At 43.5% G+C, this 26315-nt stretch overlaps 1 protein-coding gene across 1 annotated transcript; it reads right to left on the bottom strand.

Moving 5' to 3' along the window:
• On the bottom strand, positions 1-17051 carry LOC126991992 (protocadherin-16-like). The gene is made up of 8 exons (XM_050850638.1): positions 16658-17051; positions 16218-16431; positions 15429-15623; positions 14483-14602; positions 8818-8901; positions 5432-5455; positions 4936-5094; positions 1-3617 (listed from the first exon to the last, which is right to left on the bottom strand). Exons 1-8 carry the CDS (start codon positions 17015-17017, stop codon positions 3148-3150), a joined length of 1626 nt encoding a protein of 541 aa, XP_050706595.1. The 5' UTR covers positions 17018-17051; the 3' UTR covers positions 1-3147.
• Positions 17052-26315: the final 9264 nt, after the last annotated feature.

Here is a 26315-nt window from a genome sequence, read left to right as displayed (position 1 = left end):
ACACACACACACACACACATACTTATTTATATATTAAAAGAAAAATTGAGTACAAAAAGCTAATAAGCATTTTGTTCACTATGTTGTTATGATACAGCATGTCCGGATGAACCAGTGAGTGGCTGCACGCTGTGCTGGTGGGTGGCACAGTGAGCCACGGTGGTGGGCAGCAGCCTCCCACAAGGGTGATCCCTTCATGCCATGACTGTGATGCTCCAGGAAAGCGAGCATGTGGCTCAGTGGTTCATCTGAACATGAATTACCTTACATCAATATATAATGGTCTCTTGCATAGGCACTTGTTCTACTCTGTATCAATAATGACTAGTCCACAAGAAACAAAACCGTGTCAAGAGAAACGTCTCTTGTATCTTCAGAAGTCCCGCCTTTCTCGCATTCACACGTATGATTGTTTCTTGTACATCACTCACGTCCTTAAAGGCATGGTATGACTTTATGACAAATGTTTGTTGGGAAAATGACACGTAACAATAAAGAAATGCATTAAAAAATATGTAACTCTTGGTAAAAAGGTCTTCAGTTATTAGCCAAAGAGTTTGTTGGACACAATGCATCATATTGCTTGTCTGTAGCTACACACTACACACTTCACTTTAAGAAGACTTTGCAATGTTCACTCACTCCAGCAGACTGTAGAATCACAGGAAGATTGTAACTTTTGTGCATTCACATGGGACACACCAATAAAGAAATCTCTGGTGTTCAGTTTTTCACATTGGAATATTAAACATCAAAGTTTCCATGTGTACAAGCTGCCAGTAGTCCCCAAGGCACCACAGTAATGACCTGCCTCCTGAGCAGCTCCTGCTGGGAGGCTCCTCATTGAGTCTTGAGTGTCACACTGTCATGAGAGGTTACTGTCCTGCATGGGAATCAATGCAGGGTGTGACTGGCTGGTGGTTAAGCTGTGAACAGAGCTATTGGTCGTAGGAAAGGAGAAAAAAGTATAAAAAACTAGTTGTTGCACGAAATAAAAACACAGTACCAGTACGGTACCGAAACCTGCTCTTTGTATGTCCTGTTATAGTCCGTTTCATTTCATCTGTCCACCAACAAAGCAGGAATTATGATGGATGTGACACCTGTGCATTTCTAGTTCATGAATACATGAAAATCAACTGTTGTGATAGACATTCAAGCTTATTTTTCAATAATATATTTGAATGTTTATGTGTACAAAAAACAACTCGGTCATTTGCATCGATAATCTAACACAAGCACACGAAAAGACAAGCTTGTATCAAACAACAGTCACATCATGCTCCAACGATCTATGTTTTTTTCAAATTCATTGATTGATAACTCATTTCAGGTATATTAAAAGACATCTGGCCCTGCAATTGCATATAAAGGATATCTTAATAATTTACTGCATGTAAATAATGATTAATAATCAAAATAACATGAAGCAGTATATAATAACTTCAATGTGATGCTAGGCTATTTAGAATATTAGGCTACCCATGCTGTTTACATGCAACACATCAAAATTCCTTAAATTACTTATGTACAGACACTTGCAGAGTGGGATGTCACTTTATGTACCTGAATAAGATGAAATATGGGTATCTGAAAGGCTATGAATCGTTCGAGTATGATTAGACTATATTATTTGATATGCAAATTGTTCTTTCGTTTGCTTATATATATATATATATATATATATATATATATATATATATATATATATATATATATATATATATATATATATCAAAAGATGCGGCTCAAGGGCAAAAGTAAAAAAAAGGGCCCGCTATTCGCCACTTCTACAAAAGTTGAAAGTAAAGAGTAGCCAAAAGAGAGGTCAATTTCGGGTGGAGAGGTGTCTTGATACATTCTTCTTGAAAGAGGTCAAGTCATAGGCAGGAGGAAATACAGACGAAGGAAGACTGTTCCAGAGTTTACCTGTGAAGGGGATGAAAGAATGGAGATGCTGGTTAACTCTTGGTAGATTATCGATGCAAATCAGCATGTTTGTGGTTCATATAAAAAGACGAGGGTTTTTTGTATACACAAACATTCAAATACATCGCTGAAAATATAAAGTTGATCTTCACGCAATCATGAACTAACAATGCGCAGGTGCCACATCTAAGTTCGTGAGTGGACAGATGGAATGAAATGGACTATAATGACTGATGTGGACTTGCATTCATGGATGGGTTGCATAATATGAATTTCTTTAACTTAAAATTCCCATGAGGAATAATGATAATAGGTGCACTTGCATTTTCAGACTATGAAAACATACTAAAGTATAAAAAATGGTATAACACATTTTACAATATGATGGCTTATGCACATCCTCTCCAGCATCTTGAGGTCTATTTGTACTATCTTATCTGGCGCGAGGCATATTTTTGATGGCCTTAGTCGTGCCTCCCCCTTCAGTACAGCAGCCTTCAGTCCACACGGGAACAGCTCTGTGGCTTGTGCCTCACAATACACTCACTGACTCATCCTGTTGCTTTAACATGAAACCCCACCTTTGGCAACAGCTTGTAACCCCTTTGGGCTGGCTACAAGTGGCTTCCCTTAACCATCCTGAGATAATGTGTGTTCATAAACACAGTGTCTCTGTCCTTTGCTCGTTTGTACAAAACTTTATGCGAGTCTCGACTCACTCGGCTCAGCCTTGTTGGTAAAAATGTTCTCTTCTACGCATCGTGCTGACCTGACATGTGAAGGCTTGGCTCGAGAAAATGTTGCACACTGCTTGTGATACTTTAGATAATTTATAGAAGTGCTGTTGGTTACTCCAGGTTTTCATGCAGTAATAGAAAGCAGCTACACCTGTTCCATTTTTTCCTTACGGAATAATGAATTTAGTTTGTGGTAAATTAGATTTTAGTAATCTTTCCATGAATGGAAGTTTGTCTGAAACATGAACAGAATGTGTATGTTATGTATATATTTGTATAAAAGTATATTTAATAATTTCTTCTTTCTCTCAGTACATCTACCTATCTATTCATCCATCTATCTATCTATCTACCTACCTATCATGTAATTCATATTTATCTTTCCCACATATTTAATTTAATGTTAAACAAATTGCTGGGAGTTGGTGGGGTAAAAAGTTTTTGCTCCTTGTCCAGCAGCAGCTGTCATCACATCACAAGACTATAGAAACACTTCTGAGAGGGAAGTCTGCACCAGTGTGGGTGTGAGGGGCTCACTGACTCTATCCAGCAGCTCATAGTCAGATTCCTGGAGTTCAGACATTGAGTCGTCAACGCCTTCCTCCTCCAGGGCGGAGAGGAAGGACAGGTCCGACACGCAGCTGTAGTCTCTGCAGTGGAAGGGGCGGCGGCTCCTGGGGCTGCCGAGCCTGTTGGCGTCCTCGATGACAGAAGGCATGTTGGATATCTTCAGGGCTGACTCTGGGCAGTCATCTTCAAGGTCCGAGACAATGTTGTATTTAGACGAATGATCAAGAGTCAGGTCTTGGCATGAGTCAACAGATATATTATTTGCCAGGAGTATTTCCTCAAAGCTGCAGGGATCATCATTGTCCTCGTCACCGTCTGGTGTGTCCCGGCCGTCTGGACCGCCCCGGGCGTCCACACTCAGCAGGGGTGTGGCAGCAGAGCCTGGAGGGATAACACACACTCAGTCAGCTCAACAGTCATGGTGTTTGTTATCATGGAGCTGGAACTAGTAGTGATAGCTAGTTGTGCAGTAACTGCTTGAATATCACTGGTGGAAGTAGCAGCAGCAGCAGTACCAGTAGTAGCAGTAGTAGGAGTATAATAAAACCAGATTGGCGAGCCTGTTTTGGCGTTGGCTCCCGCGGGTCCTTTCCTCCCCTCTGCTCTGCCACACAATCCCAACACCTATATTTTCCTTTCATATGCTAGCTATAGCTAACATAAGGGAGGAAGAGACAGGTGTTGCAACTGTGGCAGAGCAGACAGAAGAAAGGACCCGCAGGAGCCAACACCACAACACTCGCCAATTTGGTTTCACTATAGTAGCAGAGTAGTAGTAATAATAAAAACAGTTCAACAACATGGTTTCAGTAAGTCCCATGCAATATTTGGCACCAACAGATTTACCAGCAAAAGGGTTTTCCGGAAATTTCCAGTAGATTGCCAACAAATTTTCAATGCTTGCTGGGTGTGGCGAGGTACACTCTACGGGAACAGTCTACCATGTTTACATTACTCACCGGCTCCCACGGTGGACAGTGCCGCCACTCAAGGGCCTTGGCACATCACAACCCTTGCTCATACACTTTGATCTGCTTCAATAAGTCGCTCCCTCAATGACCAAAAGAATTGTGTGTCCATCACGTGACAAGGTTGAAGTACATGTTTATATTTGGTTCTCTCCTCTGCTGCGCCTCTCAAATATCCTACATCACCATACTAGTCATGTGTTGACAGGATGAGTGGTGAGCTGCTACTCACTCTTCCTGCCGTGGTGAGCTCCTTCCCTCACACACACTCACTCCTCCTTGCTCCTCTGCTGTACATCTCACTGCCTGCATCACATTACTAATTTTCATATATATTTATTCATTTATTTTTTGTTTTACCGAATTTTGACAAGCATTATGCGAGTTCTACAATCAGTTCTAAGTCTGTTTATCTTGTATAAGAGGCGAGCTGTGACAAACATCATAGTAATGTGTGGCACGAGAGCATGTGTGATTGACAGGCCATTGTCATGAGTCATAGAGAAACCCAGCCAATCAGGAGAGGCCTGACATATATATTGCCAGGCACCAGAGAATCACTTCATTTGAAGAGACTACTGAGGAGCCCCACAAGGGCAGATTTGGTGCCAACATTTTTTATATATATTCATGACACAAATTACAGTATAGGAGAAGAAAGCTGCTTAAACCTGATTGTAGATGCAATTACTCAAAGAAAATAACATCCACAACCACACAAAAAGTCTCACATGGCAGCAGTGGCGTTCCCTCCATGGGGTCGTCTCCGTGGAAGAGGGAGGTGCCCTGGCTCAGCATCAGCAAGTCTGGCGGGGCGGCCGTGGCCCCCTCGCTGCCGCAGCCCACCAGCGTGTGTGGGCCGTGCATGTCATAGTCATCCCAGTGGTAGCCTAGGATTTGGGAAACACAGACATATATTACCAGGCTTTCTGACACAGATCCACATTCCTCAGCCTTCAGTGTATGTCAGTGTATTCACAGCGTGCTATAAAGATTTCTACGTGACAGTCCCAGACCCATGATGCTGCAAGAGCTTTCTCCACATGCATCACAAGATGGTGAATATGATGTATGGGATACCATGCAAAAAAAATATTAATCTAATACAGACTATTACACTTAAAGTTGCAACACCTCGTTTAGCCTAATTCTCCTGCAGACTTTTATGGCTTTTGTAAAACACACAAAAGGAGGAAATTATATTACTACTAAAGTATGGGTAGGTACCTTTCTTCTTCTGCTGGCTCGGTGCTGCGTGCAAGGAAAACAGAAGACACGTGAGTGGTCATGTCCCAGAGGCTTATATTTACACTGTGCATTCTCCCTTCTCTCAACCTGGGAAACTTACTTAAAATTACAGAGCAAATTCATTATTATAGATGAGGTTCAAAAGTTATCATATATATATATATATATATATATATATATATATATATATATATATATATATATATATATATATATATATATATATATATATATATATATATATATATATATATATATATATATATATATGAAACTTTGTAAGTTGTAAACCCAAAAATCAATAAAATTGTGTAAATCAACAAAAGCACTAGCTTCATATTAACTATGTACTACTTTGTTGCTCTTTTGGCTGTGTGATGAAAGAGTGTCTGTGCCGTCAACCACAACACAAGACTGTGTCAGTTAGCAGCAGCTGAAGGAACAGATCACAAAGTTACACGGGGATGAAACACGACAGCACTCGTGTTCTTAAGATATTAAAAAAGCACGTTACTATCACCATGTTAACTTGTATAGTTTGTCATGGTAAGTGCTACTCAAAGCTGAGCCTCAGAAGACTCGCAGCAGTGGCCGGTTATCTCAAGCAGTACACGAACTCAGTCGGGTGAGTGTTGGCACAGCGCTGCATTGCCTCTCAGAAACCCTTTGGCTGTCAAAGCCATGGGGAGCCCTTGTGTAGGGCCCATGCAAGGCAGAGGCCTGGCTCTGAGGGCCATGCAACAGTCTTCTGGTGTGGTCACTATCAGCTGTGGTGGCCTCTTGAGGGTAGTCTAAATGTGCTGGGGCCCGGCGAGCCAGGAGGTGGGGGCAGGGGAGAGGGGGCACGGCGGGGGAACCTGACGCCTGGCCCCTCTCTGCACCCGCCAGGATATAAATAGAAGTTTGTTATTCCTGAGGGTAAAGTCTTGTCGTGAGAGTACGCTGCAAAACCTTCACACTTCCCTCCTCGCTGTGAGGGGAAGAACCTAAACCCCTCACAGAAAGGCTTTTAGTGTTTCCTTGGACAAAATCAAATTTATGCAGATCATAAATTAGAAGCTGGCACCAAATAAATACATGGAGTGAAATTTAATAGAATTTTCATTAGGGTGCATTAACCAAGTCAGTGTTAAGCAGGCATGCTATTAGTGCCATCAGTGGGTGACCCATGCTGCAGCAGCACAGCGTGCCACCGGGAACCTCTGTGCAGTACAGGAGCTGGGCACTCCTGGCTGGCACCACATGATGCAACCCTGGGCCATCACACAAACAAAACTCCTGCCATGACAGATTAAAAAGGAAAGATTTTTTCTGAAATACATATATCTATATATGTATATACTATACTGTGTGTGTGTGTGTGTGTGTGTATCTCTCTCTCTCTCTCTCTCTCTCTCTCTCTCTCTCTCTCTCTCTCTCTCTCTCTCTCTCTCTCTCTCTCTCTCTCTCTCTCTTACACACACACACACACAGAAACAATGGTGAGGGACATGGCAGATAAGAAAAAATGTCATAATGTTTGGTGTACAAGAAGAAAAACACAGTGAAGACTCAGAGGGAAAGTTGTGAGAAGAATAGGGTGAAAAGTGTATTGAGAAATTTGAATACTGAAGAAGAGGAAAAGTTTGAGGAAGAAGTAGATGAAATAACAAGATTGGGAAGGTATGAGGAAGGAAAGAACAGGCCATTAAAGATTAAGTTAAGATCCCAAATGACAACAGAAACCATCCTAAATAGGTTGTGGAGATTAAACAACTCTGAAGTACACAAACAGATATATGTGAGGAGAAATATGACGGAGGATGAAAGAATGAAGGTAAAAGAAATGATAAATGAAGTGAAAAAAAGGAATGAGGAAAGATCAGAGGAAGATAAGAAGAATTTTTTTTGGAGAATGAAGAAGAAAAAACTGATGAAGTGGTGGATAGGAGGCGAAGAGAGGGAGTAAGGGTGTTGATATCCTTTCCCTTCCTCCCTCCTTATTTTCACATATTCATTTCTTGCTATCTTAAAGTCTTCTTTATTCCTCTGGTTCTTTTCAGTCTTTTCCACGCTCTGTCCCTTTTTTTCTTTGCGCCTGCACATCTTGCATTAAACCAATCTTGCTTTCCTCTTTCTATTGGTTTATATTATGGGACATTTTTTGACTCCTGTCTCATATGCCTTTATGAAAACATCATACTTTTCCTGCACTTTGCTTGTTCTTTTTAACTTTTTCCAGTCCAGTTTTTTGTAATATTTCTTGAGATTTTCTATGTCCACTTTCCTGCAGTTTCTCCTTTTTCCTTTGTATGATTCATCTTCCTCAGTGACATCCTCATCGGTTTCCAACTCTATTATTACATGATCACTTTTTCCCGTGGGACACACATATCTTAACTCATTTAACAGGTGCACTCCCTTCGTCAGCCCCAGGTCCAGTCTTGGTGGGTCGTCATCACTCCTGTATCTTGTATTTTCAGTCACCCACTGCATCATTAAGTTTTCCGTAGTCAGTTTTAAAAATCTCTCTCCCCATGCCCTGTGTGTGTGTGTGTGTGTGTGTGTGTGTGTGTGTGCAAAAGATGTAAGGTACCAATTTCTTTTTCTCCTTTCTCATGCTGAAGATTGACTTTATGGCTTGAATAAAATAAATCCATTAATCTGCACAAGTTATCAATGCTGAGTTAATATTTTTCTTTACTTATTATTTAATTCTCAGAAATCAATGGCAAGTCAATTTTTAAAATGGCAAATGACGACTGAAACACGGCAGATATACTTTTTGAGGAGTAGCTAAGTTAGGGAAGGGGGAGGAAGAAGGGGAGTGAGAGGGAGAAGTGGAGGAAGGGTGGGAAAGGGAGACAATGGAGAGGTAGGAGGAGATGGAGAGGAGGGAAAGGACAGTGATGAAGGAGGAGCAGGAAGGGAGGAGGAGGAGGGAGAGAAAAGATGGAGGGGTGGGAAAGGGAAAGGAAGGGAGAAGAGGATAAAGATAGGGATTAGGATGAAATAGGAGAGGAGCACAGATGGGAAAATAGAAATAATGATAATGGTAATGATGATAATGGTAAGGAAAGTAATGATGAAAGAAAAGCCTATTAAGAAAGCTGAAAAAATAAAGAAATAAAATACAGGGGTCTGGAAGGGCTACATTAACCCAGTAGCAGCAACGGGCCAAATTTGTGGCTTTACAGTGTAGCAGCAACGGGCCATTTGTGCCATGATATAAACCCCCAAAATCGATGCTACATAATCTGATCACAAATGCTTTGATATATATTATGAAATGGTTTGTGTGGGGGGTGATTTTTTCTCATTTTTCTCGCTTGGTGGGCCCATTAAGAAACATGATTCCCGCTGCTACCGGGTTAAGAATGCCATACCTGAAGAATCGTCTGAAAATGGAGACTGCCGGGCCGAGGAGGTGTGGGTCTCGCCGAGGTTGGTCACCAGGTCACAGCCCACATCTGAAGAACAACGAGGACACATGAAGTTCTGGTCCTCACAATCTGACACACACCCAATGCCTCAGATACACATAAAAAAGTGCAGTAAGGAGAGGAGACACTCAACAGGGAAAAGGAGATAAAGTTGCAAGTTATGATATAGTTCTGGTCCTCATGGTTTGGTGCACACCCAACGCCTCAAGTACAAATAAACACAGGCCAGTAATGAGAGGAGACACTCAACAGGGGAAAAAAAGGAAAAGGCCCCAATTCTCCCCAGGCCATTTTTTACCTTCATTCCCTGTGCATGCAAACTTTTGCTCTATGGGCCTATGACTCACTCCCCACAAGTCACCCCTGCTCACTGGGATGTATCTGTAAGAGACAACTCTTGGTGAGGCAGAGCACAGGGAGGCCAACAAGTCTTGTGCCCTGAGGGAAATGACTGACCCTGCCAAGACTTATTTCCAATGGTAAGGGAGCTGCTGTGGAGGCCTGGACATTTCCAAACCACTGGCCACTATGGTTATGAAGTCGTCCAGCACTGGGGTAGTACTGGCACTAGGGAAAAGGCCAATGTTGTACCAATATTTACAAAGAGGGATAAATAAGCTGTGTCTAATTACCACCAACTGGTTTAAAGTCAGTTGTAGGGAAATCATTTGTGTGTTACAGCTAGAAATATTCATGACCACCCAGACAAATACAATCAGATTACTGACTTCCAGCATGGGTTCACGAAGGGTAAATCTCATCTCACTAACCTTATGTCACTTCTCAAAAAGGTGCATGAAGGGGCAGGAAAGGATGAAAATTATGATGTTGTTTATGTATCTCACTTTAAGTTGAGCATTCAAGACTTAAATAAAGTCAAAGCACATGGGACAGAGGGCTAAGGTTTGGGGTGGATCAGGAGGTGACTAAGAGACAAGACGCAGAGAGTTCAAGTAAACACAGATAAATCAGACTGGGTGTGTGTTACTGATGGCAGCCCGCAAGGTTTAGCTTTAGATCCATTGCTATTTACTATTTACATCAATGATCTTGACTGCAGTGCAACCAGTGACATCAGCAAGTTTGTGGATGACACATAAATAGGACACTGTATGAGTGTTCCCATAAATGGATGATGCAGTTCAACATGGAGATGCTGATAATTTTAACCCGGTAGCAGCGACGGGCCAAATTTGTGGCTTTACTGTGTAGCATCGACGGGCCAAATTTGTGCCATGATATAAACCTCCCAAAATAGATGATACATAATCTGATCACAAATGCTTTGATATATATTATGAAATGGTTTGTGTGAGGGGGAATTTTTTCTCATTTTTCTCGCTTGGAGGGACCGTTAAGAAACATGATCCCCGCTGCTACCGGGTTAAGTGTAGGAAAAAATGGTCTTCCAAATAGTTCAAACAAATAATGAAACAAAATAGTGAAAACAAATAAATAAAACAAGTCTTGGTCACTCTAGGCATGTGTGAGCCCTGACATTCAACCCCCAAATCAATGTATTACTGCCCTGAACCACACAATTTTTTAATTTTATTTTTACAGCAAGGGAGGAAGCTCAAGGTCAAAAAACAAAAACAGCAACAAAAAGGCCTGCTATATGTACACTGCTTTGACAAAAGAAAAAAAGAACGAGAGGCCAGAAGCGAGGTCAATTTTGGGTGGATAGGGGTCTTGATACTCTCCACTTGAAAGAGCTCAATGCAAAATAGTCTTGGGCTGTATTTCTATGGGCATCAGCAACTGGCAGTGCAGAAGTAATCCTAGTTGTATATTTGCCACTTGTTAGACCCTTCCTGGATAAGACTGCTCAATTTTGGTGCCCCTATTACAGAGAGGATACAGTTCTCTTAAATTAGTACAGAGGAGAGACTAAAGTGATCCAAGGACATAGAAACGAGCTGTACGGGGTGACTGAAAAACTTAACCTGGTAGCAGCGACAGGCCAAATTTGTGGCTTTACTGTGTAGCAGCGACGGGCCAAATTTGTGGCTTTACTATGTAGCAGTGATGGGCCAAATTTGTGGCTTTACTGTGTAGCAGCAACGGGCCAAATTTGTGGCTTTACTGTGTAGCAGCGACAGGCCAAATTTGTGGCTTTACTGTGTAGCAGCGACAGGCCAAATTTGTGGCTTTACTGTGTAGCAGCAACGGGCCAAATTTGTGGCTTTACTGTGTAGCAGCGACGGGCCAAATTTGTGGCTTTACTGTGTAGCAGCGACAGGCCAAATTTGTGGCTTTACTGTGTAGCAGTGACAGGCCAAATTTGTGGCTTTACTGTGTAGCAGCGACAGGCCAAATTTGTGGCTTTACTGTGTAGCAGCGACAGGCCAAATTTGTGGCTTTACTGTGTAGCAGCGAAGGGCCAAATTTGTGGCTTTACTGTGTAGCAGCGACAGGCCAAATTTGTGGCTTTACTGTAGCAACGATGGGCCAAATTTGTGGCTTTACTGTGTAGCAGCGACAGGCCAAATTTGTGGCTTTACTGTGTAGCAGCGACAGGCCAAATTTGTGGCTTTACCGTGTAGCAGCGACGGGCCAAATTTGTGGCTTTACTGTGTAGCAGTGACGGGCCAAATTTGTGGCTTTACCGTGTAGCAGTGATGGGCCAAATTTGTGGCTTTACTGTGTAGCAGCGACGGGCCAAATTTGTGGCTTTACCGTGTAGCAGTGACGGGCCAAATTTGTGGCTTTACCGTGTAGCAGTGATGGGCCAAATTTGTACCATGATTTAAACCCCCCAAAATAGATGATCCACACACTGATCACAAATGCTTTAATATATGTTATGAAATGGTTTGTGTGAGTGATGATTTTTTCTCATTTTTCTCGCTTAGAGGGACCATTAAGAAACATGATCCCTGCTGCTACTGGGTTAACATATTCTCCGAAAAGCCCTAGACTGTGAGGTGATTTATTATAAGTTTTCAGACGGGTTACAGGGATGAATATTGGCAATTTAGTAACCTTCTCTGACTTAATGAAAGCCTAAAATCACTTAACTCGTATGGGGTGAGATTAAAAAGCTTATATTCTCTGGAAAGCCGTAGACTGTGAGGTGATTGATTAGAAGTTCTCAGATGGGTTACAGAGATTAATAAGGGACTTAATGAAAGCCTAAAATCACTTAACTTGTACAGGATGACTAAAAAAAAAAAAATTGACTTACATATTATGGAAAGCCATAGACTGTGACGTGCTTTATTAGAAGTTTTCAGATGGGTTGTAGGGATTAATAAGGGCAATTTAGTAACCTTGCCTGACTTAACAAAAGCCTAATTCACTTCACTTGTACGGGGAGGACTAAAAAAAAATCAACATATTCTCCGGAATACTGTAGACGGTGAGGTGCTTTATTATAAGTTTTCAGGTGGGTTACAGGGATTAACCTGGTAGCAGCGATGGGCCAAATTTGTGCCATGATATGAACCCCCCAAAATAGATGATACATAAACTGATCACAAATGCTTTGATATATATTATGAAATGGTTTGTGTGAGTGATGATTTTTTCTCATTTTTCTTGCTTTGAGGGACCATTAAGAAACATGATCCCCGCTGCTACTGAGTTAATAATTACTGAAAGCCAAATTTCCTTCACTCATATGAGGTGACTAAAAACCCTCAAATTATATTCTCCAGAGAGCTGTATAGACTGTGAGGTGATTTATTATAAATTCTCAGATGGGTTATAGAGATGAATAAAGGCAATTTAGTAACCTTGCCTGACTTAATGAAAGCCAAATTCACTTCACTTGTACGGGAAAAAAAGAAAAAAAATAAATAAATACATATTCTCTGGAAAGCTGTAGACTGTGAGGTGATTTATTAGAAGTTTACAGATGGGTTATAGGGATTGATAAGGGCAATTTAGTAACCTTGCCCGACTTATTGAAAGCCTAAAATCACTTAACTCATATGGGGTGAGATTAAAAGGCTTATATTCTCTGGAAAGCCGTAGACTATGAGGTGATTTATTAGAAGTTTCCAAATGGGTTATAGGGATGAATATTGGCAATTTAGTAACCTTCTCTGACTTAACGAAAGCCTAAAATCACTTATCTCATATGGGGTAAGATAAAAAAGCTTATATTCCCTGGAAAGCCCTAGACTGTGAGGTGCTTTATTAGGAGTTCTCAGTTGGGTTACAGGGATTAATGAGGGCAATTTAGTAACCTTGCCTGACTTTCCTAAGGCCAAAAATCACTTCATTCAGGCAGCTGCTTCCCATCAATCATGTTCCTCCCTCTCCTGCCACCTCTCTTACACCCTCCTTCCCCTCCTCTTCCATCACAGCACTCATTCATTCCCACCCTGCCATACAAAACCATACAGCACCTCAGAACTCACAGCACGGTACAGCACCTCATCAGAAGAGAGGGAGCAGATGACAAGAGGATTATTTTTTTACAAGGGAGGCAGCTCAAGGGCAAAAAAACAAAAAGAGCAACAAAGAAGCTTGCTATACAATGCTTCAACAAATGAAAGCAGAACAAGAGGCCAAAGGAGAGGTCAATTTGAAGTGGAGAGGTGTCTTAACCTGTCCTAGGTAAGGTCTGGGTGTTTGTGGCTGACTGGGCTGCTTGAGGGCTTTGCTGGCATTGCTTATTATACTACATGCTGTCTACCTATCAGTGCCTTACAAGGGGAGATGGTGGGAGAGAACAATATGAAAACTTGAAGATAGCTGACTGTCTTGGGCCTCCTTAAAATCTGCCACACTGAGAAGAAGTATACCCCTTGCTATCTTTTATTACTATTTTCATGTTGACTGCTCTTGTGAAAACTTAAAGGTAAGTGACTGCATTGACTTTTTAAAGGATGCCATATTGATATTTCTCTCGCTGTCTTTTATAATCATTTTCATGCTGACTGACTGGTGTGATAACCTTAACCCGTCCGCTGAGATTGGCACGGATTTGGCCTTCACTTCAACCTGTGATGACCAGGGGTCGAACCTGGGGCCGTTACACTGGTAACATACAGTCCCAGGTCTTTCTCTGCCTCTGTGGTGGATAGTGGAGTGTTCCCATGTGGTATTGGTATGCTGGATATCCCCTCCCAAGGTGCATGACTTTACATTTTTCTTCACTGAATTGTAGCAGCCACTTTTTGTTCCATTCCTGTAGCTTAGTGATGTCTTCTGGTAGGAAATCCGCAGTCAAGGGGTTAAGATAATTGAGTGTTTTCAACCTCTTTGGTCTCTGCCACAGTGATATTTCCCTTGCTGTCCTTTATCAATGCTTTCATGCCAACTGACTGGTGTGAAAACCTTAAGATAAAAGACTTTCGGTTGACCTTTTTGACTGTCTCATATATCGTAAAAAAGATGACGTTAATGTTAGCGGCTTCATAAATTGCCATCACAGCCTCAAAAACTGCCATCACAGCCTTAAACACGGCCATCACAGCCTTAAACACGGCCATCACAGCCTTAAACACGGCCATCACAGCCTTAAACACGGCCATCACAGCCTTAAACACGGCCATCACAGCCTTAAACACGGCCATCACAGCCTTAAACACGGCCATCACAGCCTTAAACACGGCCATCACAGCCTTTGTACCCAAAGACCATACTAAAAGGTTACCTCGGCGCGTGGTGGTTGGAGGCCCGGTGAAGGCCGCGTGCACCCCGTCACTCACAGACAGGTTCAGGGTGAGGGAGGCCACGTCCTTGAGCTTGTGTGGGGCCGTCACCGTCAACACACCTGGGGAAAAAGATCCACCTTTCAATAGTTAAAATTCACCATTCTCAAGCCAACACATTCCATCTCCTCTTCCTGCACCACTCTGGTCACTGCAGGAGCAAACAATCGTGCCTTCAACCCTTCATCAAAACAACAGCTTTTCTTTTCAACACGTATCCCTCAATATGTCTAAAATTTTTCCTCCAAACTTCAAGCTTCCTTAACCCTTAAACGACGGGTATTGTTTTCACTAAATGGTCCCTGGATACGGGTAAAAACAGCTGCTATTTTGTTGTTGTTTATTCACATTGTATGAAGCGTCTTAACTCCCTGAAGACAGCGGTGAAATCCAAATTGCGATACGTTGTGTAATAGTCACGCTGGAGCACTTGCTGGGCTAGAGTGCAGCACAGATAATGAAATAACACCATCACTCTCTAGGTCACTCTCACTACTGCATGCTTTCACTATTTTTATTTATTTACATCTTATAGTGCAATTAAGTACAAGTATGTCGATGAGCGGGCAGCGGCCTGCCTGTCACTACTCACAATGTTTTCGTCACTGTTATCCTTGTACTCAGAATGATCTTCACTCTCTATCCTGTCCTGTGTTTCCCAGTGTTTTCTTATCTTACGGTTCCAGGGCTGCTCAGTGAGGACTAATGATCTTATTTCAGATCTACGAGGGTCAGATAATTATGCTGGCAGACACTTCGGCAAGTCACTGAACCCGCCAAATTTGATCTAAACATTCAAATTAGTAGCGCGAAAGAGTCTGATTAAATGAATGATGGCCATTGTTGAAGGTTTAAGTCTAGTCATCTATATGCGTACATGAACCTTACCAGTCAGCTGATCCATTTTGAAGATGGCGTCTCGGTCTCCCGAGTGAATGGCATAACTGAGCGGCGTGACCTGACCAGCGTCTGGGTCAGTAGCAGATACCGAGGTGACCACATGGCCGGGCTGGGCCTCGGCCGACACGCGGCAGGAGTAGCTGTCCTGGCGCCACGCTGGAGGGTTGTCGTTGAAGTCCACAACTGTAGGCAAAGAAAACATCTGGCCAGGCTTAACAAAACACGACTATAGATGTGGTCTGACGCTTCCATCCCTCACATCAACTATTTCCAAAGGCCAAAATGGAGCTTAGTCGGTTTCCTAGGAGTGTTTTTTCAGGTTCGAGGTACAGAAAAAGGGTCAAACTATTATCGGGGTCATAAAACTACCCATGGAAATAACCACAACTCCTATGCAAGCCTAGTCAAATATGAGCGCTTGGGTGCTGCAATGTGTAAGAATATGACCCTAGATGTACTGTAGTTACTTTTGTCCACTTGTTCTGCCCCCTCCTACATGCGTGTCCTGCCCAGAGTTGGCAGGATTTTAATCAGATATTTATAATCGAAAAAAAAAAATGGTTTTCTATATTCATATTTTTTTCTATTACTTAATTTACCGTCTGGATGCATTCCGAGGTTGAGAACCCACTCTAAAAACCAGCTGGTGTGGGAATATACCTTCTTTGTCAGCCATAACGTTCAGTACCTCAAGCATATGGAAACTTCATGCATACAACTTGCCTTTGGCCCAATTAATCTGGCTATATAAGTGTTTAATGTCTACATGTAATTTACCGTCAATAACCACTGTGGCGGTGGAGGAGAGCTGGGGTATGCCTGAGTCCGTGGCCAGCACAGTCAGCACGTGTTGAGCCTCAGTCTCTGCATCCAGCTCCTTGGTGAGTGTGACGGCACCGTCCAGGGCACGCACCTCAAAGCTGCCACACTCCATGACACACGAGTAGCGCACTGAACCGCCCGGCCCCGTGTCCACGTCACTTGCCGAGACCTGTACAAGGCAGAGGGTGAAGGTGTCTCGACAATGCAAAAAGAATTCAAACTCTTGATTTTTCGATCAGCTTATCAAACTTATGCATAAGATCCATTTTTGATTGATTAACAATGAAATGTTACTAGGCAGTGAATGGGAATCAATATTTATAAAAGAGTTTATGGTCAAATTTTCATGTTAAAAAAAAGTGGAAAAACCTGTAATATTTGCTGAAGTAATTTACCTGCAGCACCACGTGGCCCGGTGATGCAGCCTCCGACACGTCTCCCTTGAAGACGGAACGGCTGAACTCCGGCGGGTTGTCATTGACGTCCGTGACTGCGACTGTGACGTGGGTGTCCGTGTGGTCCCCGGTGAAGGGGTCCCGCGCCCGCACCGTCAGATTGTGGCTGGCGGAGGCCTCGTAGTCCAGCAGGGCAGTGGTCTGGACGACGCCTGGACACAGGGTGACACCATTACCTTTGTGTGCTAAGACCAGTGAGGGAAGCAGTGCTGGACCAGTAAATGCCAACATACTCAGACTAAACACCTCACCAGTACCATATAAAAACTGTTTTATATAACAAGGTTCATGCAAGTGCATGGAGGGAAAAATGAAAAAAATGTGTTGGCAGGGATAATGAATGATGTAAGCACACACACACACACACACACACACACACACACACACACACACACACACACACACACACACACACACACACACACACACACACACACACACACACATCTTATGAACATCATGAGAAATGTCTCTGTACATGTTTTCCAGTGATAAGTTGTCAAGGCAGGCAGGGAAACAGAAGGCAGCAACCACTTCATGTACTTATGATCAACAAAACTGGCAGACATTCTTTAAGTGTCATGTCAAAGTGTTAATGGTTCAATAATGTATCCAGAGTGCATAAGAACATAAGAACATAAGGAGTCTGCAAGAGGCCGGTTGGCCTATACAAGGCAGCTCCTGTACACTCAACCCCACCTTATCTCACCATCCATGGCTTTATCTAACCTCTTCTTGAATGTATCTATGGTATTGGCACCCACAACATGGCTCCCAAGCCTGTTCCATTCGTCCACCACTCTATTAGTGAACCAATTTTTGCCTATGTCTTTGTTGAATCTGAATTTGTCTAACTTAATTAATCCATTGACACGCGTCCTACCTGGCTCTTTTACTATCAAAATCTTATTGACATCCCCTTTATTAAAGCCCTTCATCCATTTATAAACTTCGATCAAGTCTCCTCGCAACCTTCGCCTTTCTAGAGAGTGTAGATTTAAATGCTTCAGCCTGTCTTCATAAGGCAAGTTTCTCACCCCCTGAATCATCTTTGTCATACTCCTTTGTACAGATTCTAACATCTTGATATCCATTCTATAGTAGGGGGACCAGAACTGAACTGCATAATCGAGATGAGGTCTAACTAGTGCTAAGTAAAGTTTGAGGATGACTTCAGCGCTCCTATTGCTTACGCTCCTTGAGATGAAACCCAGTACTCTGTCGGGCCGATTTTTAGCCTGAATGCATTGAGCCCTAGGAGGGAGGTCTGCGCTCACTAGGACTCCTAAGTCTCTCTCACGCCCAGACCTGCTTAGAGGAGTGTCATTTAAGGAGTAATTGTGTGAGCGGTTATTCCTACCTACACTCAAAATGCTTCACTTCCCGACATTGAATTCCATCTGCCACTTCACTGCCCAATCATATAGTCTGTCAAGCTCATCCTGGAGAACGGTAGCGTCCCTGTCTGATTGGATTACTCTACCGATCTTGGTATCATCTGCGAACTTACTGACATCACTACTAATTCTTGTGTCCAAGTCATTGATGTAAATAATAAAAAGCAGAGGACCCAGCACCGACCCTTGAGGGACTCCACTCGTAACACTGCCCCATTCAGATTTTTTACCATTGATTTGCACTCTTTGGTTCCTACCACTAAGCCACGCCCTGATCCAGTCCAAAACTTTCCCATCTACGCCGTGAGCCTGTAATTTTAGTAATAGCCGGTGATGAGGGACTTTGTCGAACGCTTTACTGAAATCTAGATATAATATGTCATAGTTTTCATCTCGGTCAACCGCCTCGATTACTTTAGTGTAGAAGGACAACAGGTTAGTAAGGCAAGACCTACCCTTTGTAAACCCATGCTGTGAATCATGAATTAAATTATGCTTTTCTAGATGGTCCCGAATTCTCCCGGCTATAATTGACTCCAACATCTTTCCTACAACTGATGCTAAGCTAATTGGGCGATAATTTGAGGTGGCTGACTAGTCTCCCTTTTTGAAAATCGGCGTCACATTAGCTACTTTCCATTGACTGGGCACATATTCAAAATTTACTGACATCTTAAAAATATCAGTAAGAGGGCCACTAAAGACTTCCTTGCACTCTTTCAGAACCCTTGGGAATACTTCGTCTGGGCCCGGCGATTTGTTTTTCTTCAACCTACCAATCTCATCCTGGACTACTTGCCTAGTGATGATCACATCCCTCAACTTGTCGCTCTCTTCGCCCTCATATACCTGAACTCTCTCCGGAATGGTTGTTAGATTTTCCTGCGTGAAAACTGAGAGGAAAAAGTCATTCATCATTTGGCTCATATCTTCTCCATTCTCAACGAACTCGCCCGTGTTTGTTTTCAACGGTCCAATTCTGTCCCTTGTTTTCGTTCTGTACAATCTGAAGAAGCCCTTGGGATCGCTCTTGGCCTCGTTGGCTACCCTAATCTCATAATTTCTTTTTGCTAGGCGGGTGTTCTTCTTCACCGACCTGGCTAGCTCAACATACCTACCTCTGAGGTGAATTTCTCCGTTCTTTGTTTTCCTATAAATTCTTCTCTTCAAGCCTATCTCATGCTTGAGTCTGCGGGTAATCCATTTGGGGTCGTTATTTTCTTTCCTACGTGCTTGGTAAGGGATATGCTGTCTCTGACCCTCTGCAATTACTCTAACTAAATTATTGTAGGTCATTTCTACATGGTTCCCCTGTCTTTCCGGTTCCAGCCCTGAGATCTGTCCCTCATCCAGCCCTAGGGTTCCCCGATTTACCTCCTTAAGGTGTCTTCTGAGCCCCTCATAATCAGCTCTTCTAAAGTCAGCCGACTCTAAATTTTATACAAAGTTATATTTATGAGTCCCTGCAAACACCCAAGGAAACCTGCGTATGTGTTAGTTCTTATTAGAGTTAAGTTTTAGTCCGGAACCAATTCCCCGCTGGAGCCACTCCTCCTGGCAGTGTGTTGCACCCGCAGCCACGGCCACGGACAGGCTCCTGAGCCAAGGCGGATTTTTAATATAAAGACTAGAGATTCTTTACAGAAATCCCAATTACACATAGTAATAATCGGATGTGTATATATATATATATATATATATATATATATATATATATATATATATATATATATATATATATATATATATATATATATATATATACACACACGTAGATATACAGTCAAACCTCGGTATACGAGTGGCTTAGTTTACGAGTGTTTTGATTTACGAGCAATAAAACCCCACAAAAATGCCTTGCTTTACGATCGGTGACTTGGAATACGAGCATCCTGTTTGTCCTTTTTTTTTGTGTGTGTGTGTGTCCACCCCACGGATGGGGACACGGGCTATATGGAGGCCGTGGTCAAGCGCGTACGTCCCTTCGAGGAGATACCACAAAGGCCGGGCACAAACCCTTGCCGGGTGACGGCTCATAAAGGGGAGGGGAGGATGCCAATAGACCGACTCAATCAGCTGATGTCAGCCCAACTGACCAAGTCGGTCTTTCGTCAAGGACTGGTGTGTCTCTTTGTACAACTCGAAGACGTGAGCGTGGGTTCCCTTTGTTCGCTGCTAGACGAAAGTGCTCAGAGCAGAAAACAATAGGAACAGAACCTCAGTTAGGGCTGCCACCTTGATCTAAAACAAATAAGAAACGCAGCATCCCATCCTCCAATACAGAACGAATCCATATTTTAAGGAACTGATGGCAACCCTAAAATTAATCTGGCCTGTCATGACTGATAGCCGCTGCCCGCTGCTAATGAAGGCAAGAGGAAGGGGGGAGAGACATTATGACGCGTATTTTACACGTATTTCAGGACGACCCTTGACAAACATAATTTTATGGACTGGTTTTGTGGTTCACCGAAAAATGCGCTCACTTCCTTTTTAAAATACTGAATTTTATCTGCTTAACTATTCAGACAGGCAAATACGGAACAAATGGCGTTTCGTATTTTAAGTAATGGGTGGCAAGTTTGCAACCTTAAGGTGTCATCTGGCAATACATGGCCTTCTTGAACGACCCCCCATTCTTGAGACTGTTGTTCACCTTCCACCCGTAGTCCCGTAATCCGCTAGAGCGGTCTATCTTGTCCATATGATTGGATGAACCAACACTATTTCTCATTTTGTCACTCATCAAGGACAACACGTTAATTTAGTCACAGTTACGGGATCTACAGTTCATTAGGAGTATTTCGGTAGCTAGTTAGCATTATTGTATGCGATGGAGTTTCTTAAAACGTCCTTTTTCTCTACAAAATATTGACAAATAGCATCGTTTCAATTTCTTGTTTCGAACGATGACGATGATGTTTTCATACCGCTAAGTTCTTACTTATCATACAGTGATGCTTTAAAATGGTTTGTGGTGCAAGAGTAACATAACAGTAACCTCATGAACTCTATGTCCACCCCCACCTAGTAGGGTTACCCATAGGAAGCTCAGGAAATGGCCATCGCCATAGGCCTATGGAGGTGCGGCCAGCAAGACAGTGGCCATACCCAGTCCTGCTGCAGCTTGCGCAGGACCCCTGGTTCTTGCCAAAAATTGGGGGGAATTCTTTAAAATCTGACACACCAAAACAGGAAACCCAAGAACTTCGCAAGAATTGGGGTTAATTCTTGCTTGGTCTAGTGTAATTCCTGACCGCCAGATGACGGCTCTAGTCTCACTCCGCGTTGTAAACTCGTAGAAATAGCATCCGTGCGCTCGTGTCATGTTTTCAGCGCTACAGTGTGAGTTCTTTGTGCTTTAACAATGTCCCCCAGAAAGATGGTTAAAAGGCATGGTGCTGCAAAGAAAACAGGAACGGTGGCTACTATGCTCGCAACAGGAACGGAGGGCGAGCCTCGGCATATTGCATGCCCTCCTGGACGTGACAGACTCCCGTTCACACTCCATCTCGGACGATACGTCGGGTTAGCTTCACATTGGTGGTCGCAAAGTCACTTACAACAAGTCAAGTCACTCTGCCTTCAAAACTGCGACCAGTACGCGCAGCGGCGGTTTGGGGCGGAGCAGCGGGATGACGTCACTTGATTCCAAATACCCGCCAGTTCACGAGTGACTAAAATTGCGGCCGGGTATGCACTTTGGATGGGCATGTTTGCCTTCTTTCACCGCGCGTTCAGGCAAGCCACTGACGAAAATATATGCCTTTTTATTATGCTATGCGTGACTCATAGACTTCACAATCTCTTGACGGGAAACGGGGCGCGGGGCCGATTCGCAGGGGGCCGATTTTCAAAAATTTAAAATTTAAATATTTTCAAAACCAAAGCAGCTAGCGACCTGAAACTAAAACAGGCACCTCCCTTAGGCATATATGAGTCTCCATGAGCAGCGGTATCAAAAAATTCAAAGTCGTTCCCTAATAAAATCCCGATTAATTGTTTTTTATATAAGTATAACAAAACTTAAAAAGGCTATAAAATCCTCAGATTTTACGCTAGATGCACAAACATCACCAAATGCAGAGATAATCACTTATATTTTCAGAATCAATAGCAATATTTAGCATATCTTATAAGTTTTTGCCCGAAATAGCTACTTATTTTTTTTTATTTAGTGCAATTTTTACGTAAGTTTTAACATCTAATAAATCACTTAATTTTCACATTAGAAACTTAATACTTGAGGAAAGCATGCAGAAACATCTTAATTTTACTCAACAAAAGCAAAATATTCATTTTTCTATATACAATCACAACTTATTTTGGTTGAATTCCGATGTCACTATTGCCGCAGCACGTCTTGCCGGCTATCTGGCCCTCGTCCCTGAACAATCACTTTAGCCTTTTGGCCTATGACTTGTGGGCCCCGGTCAGTTTCCTGGACTTGTACACGTCCCTGTTCCTCGTTGTCTCCTTCCTGCCCTCCTCGATACTGCTCCTCTTCCTGCCGGTCGGCTGCTTCAAGGCCTTGTTCTTCCTCGCTTCTGAGGTCACGTCCTTGGAGAAATTAGCACCGAAACAGTTGAAGAGGGACCTGCTGATGTGCGGCAAGATGGTGTTGGCCAGGTTGTGCCCCTCCTGGCACCTGTACCCCTGCAAGGTCGGGTCTGAGGCCGCCAGGAACTCCAGGAGGTGCCTGAACCCGTCCCTGTGGCGCATGGCAAGGGAGAGGAACCTCAACCTGCGCTCCTTCTTGTCCTCCCTGCACATCAGGGAGTCCCACAGCGACATCCCGAAGGACGCCATGTAGTCCATTGGGAGAGATGGCCGCTTCAGGACCGCCCGGCCCGTCTCCAGCTCTCCCCTGTCGACCGGCTCGACCAGGGCGTCGAACATCACAGAGGGCGGGTCGCCCCTCTCGAGCTCCACGGTAATCTTCATCTCCTCCTGCTGGGCAAGCTCCTGGTTGCAGCACTCGGCCACAGAGGAGTTGGCCTGGACCTTCCTGGCCAGGTAGCCGGCGTAGTTGCCGACCGCGGCGAGGAGCAACTCGTCCGTCGGCGGGTCCGGCTGGTCGTCGGCCAGCTCCCTGGCAAGCTGGGCCAAGATCACCTCGTCGTCCTCCTTCTCCTCTGCCTTGGCCCGGTCCAGGTCGGCCTGCACGTCCCCGGGGAAGAACCCGACGAGCTTCAGCAAATGCAGGCGCTGGGCCAACCTGTTGCTCACCATGAAGTTCTGCACGCTCGTCCAGTAGTTGGCGCCGCACATGGTGCGGCGCTTGCCGAAAGAGTGCTCAGTCGGGTCAGAGTTGGCCTTCCCCATGCACACATACTCGACCCCGTAGGACGTAGTGAACAGCCCCCTCACTACCACACTGCACTGAACACACCACTGCACTGCACACAACACTGAGTCACTGCACTGATGGCGTAGTACGGCTCCTCCACAGTTTACTCCACGGGGTCGCGGCGTCCTCATTATCTTGTGTCTCCTCCGTCACTTCCACTCGATCCACTGCCTTCTGTGTCTTCTTGTATCGTCCTCTGGATTCTTGCAGTTGTGGGGAAGGGTACAGAGACGATGAATAACTGTAGGTCCTTTACTTGGAGAGTAAACAGAGGCAGGACAGCGATAATCCTTTACAGAGGGGAAGTGCCCAGCTGACTGCGAGCCTAACGCGAGTTAGTCGACGCAGGAACTGAACTGAGCTGAGTTGACATGTAGGCACTAACTAAACGTACATTTCTTGTTTCCTAGTACGTAAAACTGTGGACTTCACTATCCTACAGTTATCATTCATTTTACGTAAAGATTTCAACCTAAAGTTACGCAAATTTGCCATTTTTTACACAACGTTTTCAAAGTGCACGCATGGTGCTATTTTATATAAGTTACCTTGAATCCTCGACCAAATCACTCTAGAGACACTCCTGCCTGCTTGTATGCACTAAAACTTGAAGATTTCGTCCTGTTTCCACTTAAATTCGGAGTAAGAACGCAGAGTGTGTTTGAGTTGTCGCAGTGAAAGTCGCCATAACAATCGGCCCTTACATGCCAGCGCGCCAAGACTGAAGAGATTTCCCGTCAACTAGTTGTAAGTCTATGCGTGACTGTAAATCCAATGCCTACAAACGGTGATGTGGGGTGTGAGGGGCGGGGGATGTTGAAGTGTTTGATTTAAATTAGTCCGCCTTCCTTCGTTTTCCCTAAATCCTATATTCTACATTCTCTGGTTTGGCACCAAGCAGCATATATATATATATATATATATATATATATATATATATATATATATATATATATATATATATATATATATATATATATATATATATATATATATATATATATATAAAAGCAGGGTGGGTGGGAGCAAACGCTGTGTGCGGCAAACAAGCGTCTGGCTTGAAACACAGGCGGGTAAGCTGAGTAGTTTCTGATTTCAATGTTTTTCACTTCATGGCGGGAACACATCAACCAGGAACATAATCAGGCATGTTTAGGACACACACTGCATCTAAATGAATCATAATCACTGATATTACAAGGCAATGATGAACCACAAATGTGTAGCATGAAAGGAATCTCTCTCTCTCTCTCTCTCTCTCTCTCTCTCTCTCTCTCTCTCTCTCTCTCTCTCTCTCTCTCTCTCTCTCTCTCTCTCTCTCTCTCTCTCTCTCTCTCTCTCTCTCTCTCTCTCTCTCTCTCTCTCTCTCTCTCTCTCTCTCTCACCTTTTATTTGGTTATTATCAAATTTTCCTCCTACTGATGACAATTTTTTCTGTTCCTCAAATTATCCACATATTGGTGTTTAACTATTGCTCCAGAAATACGCGGTCATGCTTTATAAGGCTTCTCGTGCAGTAATGTCTGAAAATTATGTACAAAGAAAAATTAAATCCATCCACCTCAACCATCCACCTCAGGCCCTTTAAACATAGGCCTGTGCTCCGCCCCTGGCCCGGCACACGACTCAGAGCTGTCACAGTGCCCGGGAGGAAAGCTTCGTCATAAATATTTACACTGAACAAGTAGGACAAAACGGGAAGATAAAACAAATACTTACATTTAAGATCCGCTGCATTGCCACCTGGGAAAGCAGACAAACCTTTCATGAAGCAAAGTACGGAGGTTCAGGGATGACAAAGAGATACATTTTTTTTTCATGATGTATGAGTAAGGACAAGCAGGTGGGTGAAGGGAAGATGCAAGGGTAATGGACATGTTACAGGAGGGAGGCAGTTGGGTGGTTTGTGTGTACTTAGATCTGGACGAGGCATTAGACAAAATACTACCACACAAGACTAATATGAAAGCTGGAGAATATATAAGGACTGACAGGGAGAATAGCAGAGTAGACAAAAGACTTTCTGAGAGACCGACAGATGAGGAAAGTAATCTAGGACAATAAGTCAGGTTGGAGGGAAGGAATAAGTGGAGTTTCCCAGGGCACAGTGCTGGCATGTTAATGACATGGTGGAAGGGGTGGGCAGATATACAAGCCTGTTTGCGATGATACAAAGATCACAAAATAAATGGAAGCTGAGGATTGTAAAAGACTGCGGGGTGATCATGACGATTTATCAGAGGAACCAGGAGTAGACGGTGAAATTTAATGAAGTTATTGGAAATGGGTGACTGTACTGAAAGGCTGCCATGGGATTACTCAATGAGAACTGACAATAAAAAAAAGGAGGAGGAGAAAGTCATGGAATAATTTGTCACCTGAAAGAAAGTTTGGAAAGTTTCGTTTAGTCCGCGCAACATCTGCGGTCATATGCCGGAGAGAGAGAAGAGGAAGGAATTATAGGAGAAAGGAACAGATCCCAGGAGACGGGACACAACCCCCGATTAATACCTGGTACCCATTCACTGCTGGGTGGACAGGGGCGTAGGGTATCGGAAAAGCCGCCCAAATTTTTCCACTCCGCCCGGGAATCGAACCCAAGCTCTCTCGGTTGTGAGCCGAGTGTGCTAACCACTGCACCACGAAGCCCCCTGTCACCTGAAAGACACATTAACGAGAGACAGCCTTGGGAGCAGCTGAAAACACTGGACTGGCATTTCACTACACAGACTAAGAGATGATGAAGAAACTAAGCTGATCAGGTTGGAATATGTGGCAGTAGTACGGTCCCCACATAAAAATAAACATATAAACAAAAAAACAACAACAAAAAAAAAAAAACAGCAATCAC

This window comes from Eriocheir sinensis, unplaced genomic scaffold (assembly GCF_024679095.1).
Source record: "Eriocheir sinensis breed Jianghai 21 unplaced genomic scaffold, ASM2467909v1 Scaffold379, whole genome shotgun sequence".
Classification (NCBI taxonomy): domain Eukaryota; kingdom Metazoa; phylum Arthropoda; class Malacostraca; order Decapoda; family Varunidae; genus Eriocheir; species Eriocheir sinensis.
The sequence above is the reverse complement of the archived record's forward strand: the minus strand, read 5'-3'. Positions and strand labels throughout refer to the sequence as shown.

Bases quoted from the DNA above. Each gene is read 5' to 3' on its own strand.
- LOC126991992 (XM_050850638.1), bottom strand. From the start codon at position 17,017: ATGCACTTGCATGAACCTTGTTATATAAAACAGTTTTTATATGGTACT. The intron at 15,624-16,217 runs GTAAATTACATG...CTTTGCCTACAG, and splicing joins CGCCACAGTGGTTATTGACG to TTGTGGACTTCAACGACAAC. The intron at 14,603-15,428 runs GTAAGGTTCATG...CTTTTTCCCCAG, and splicing joins CAAAATGGATCAGCTGACTG to GTGTGTTGACGGTGACGGCC.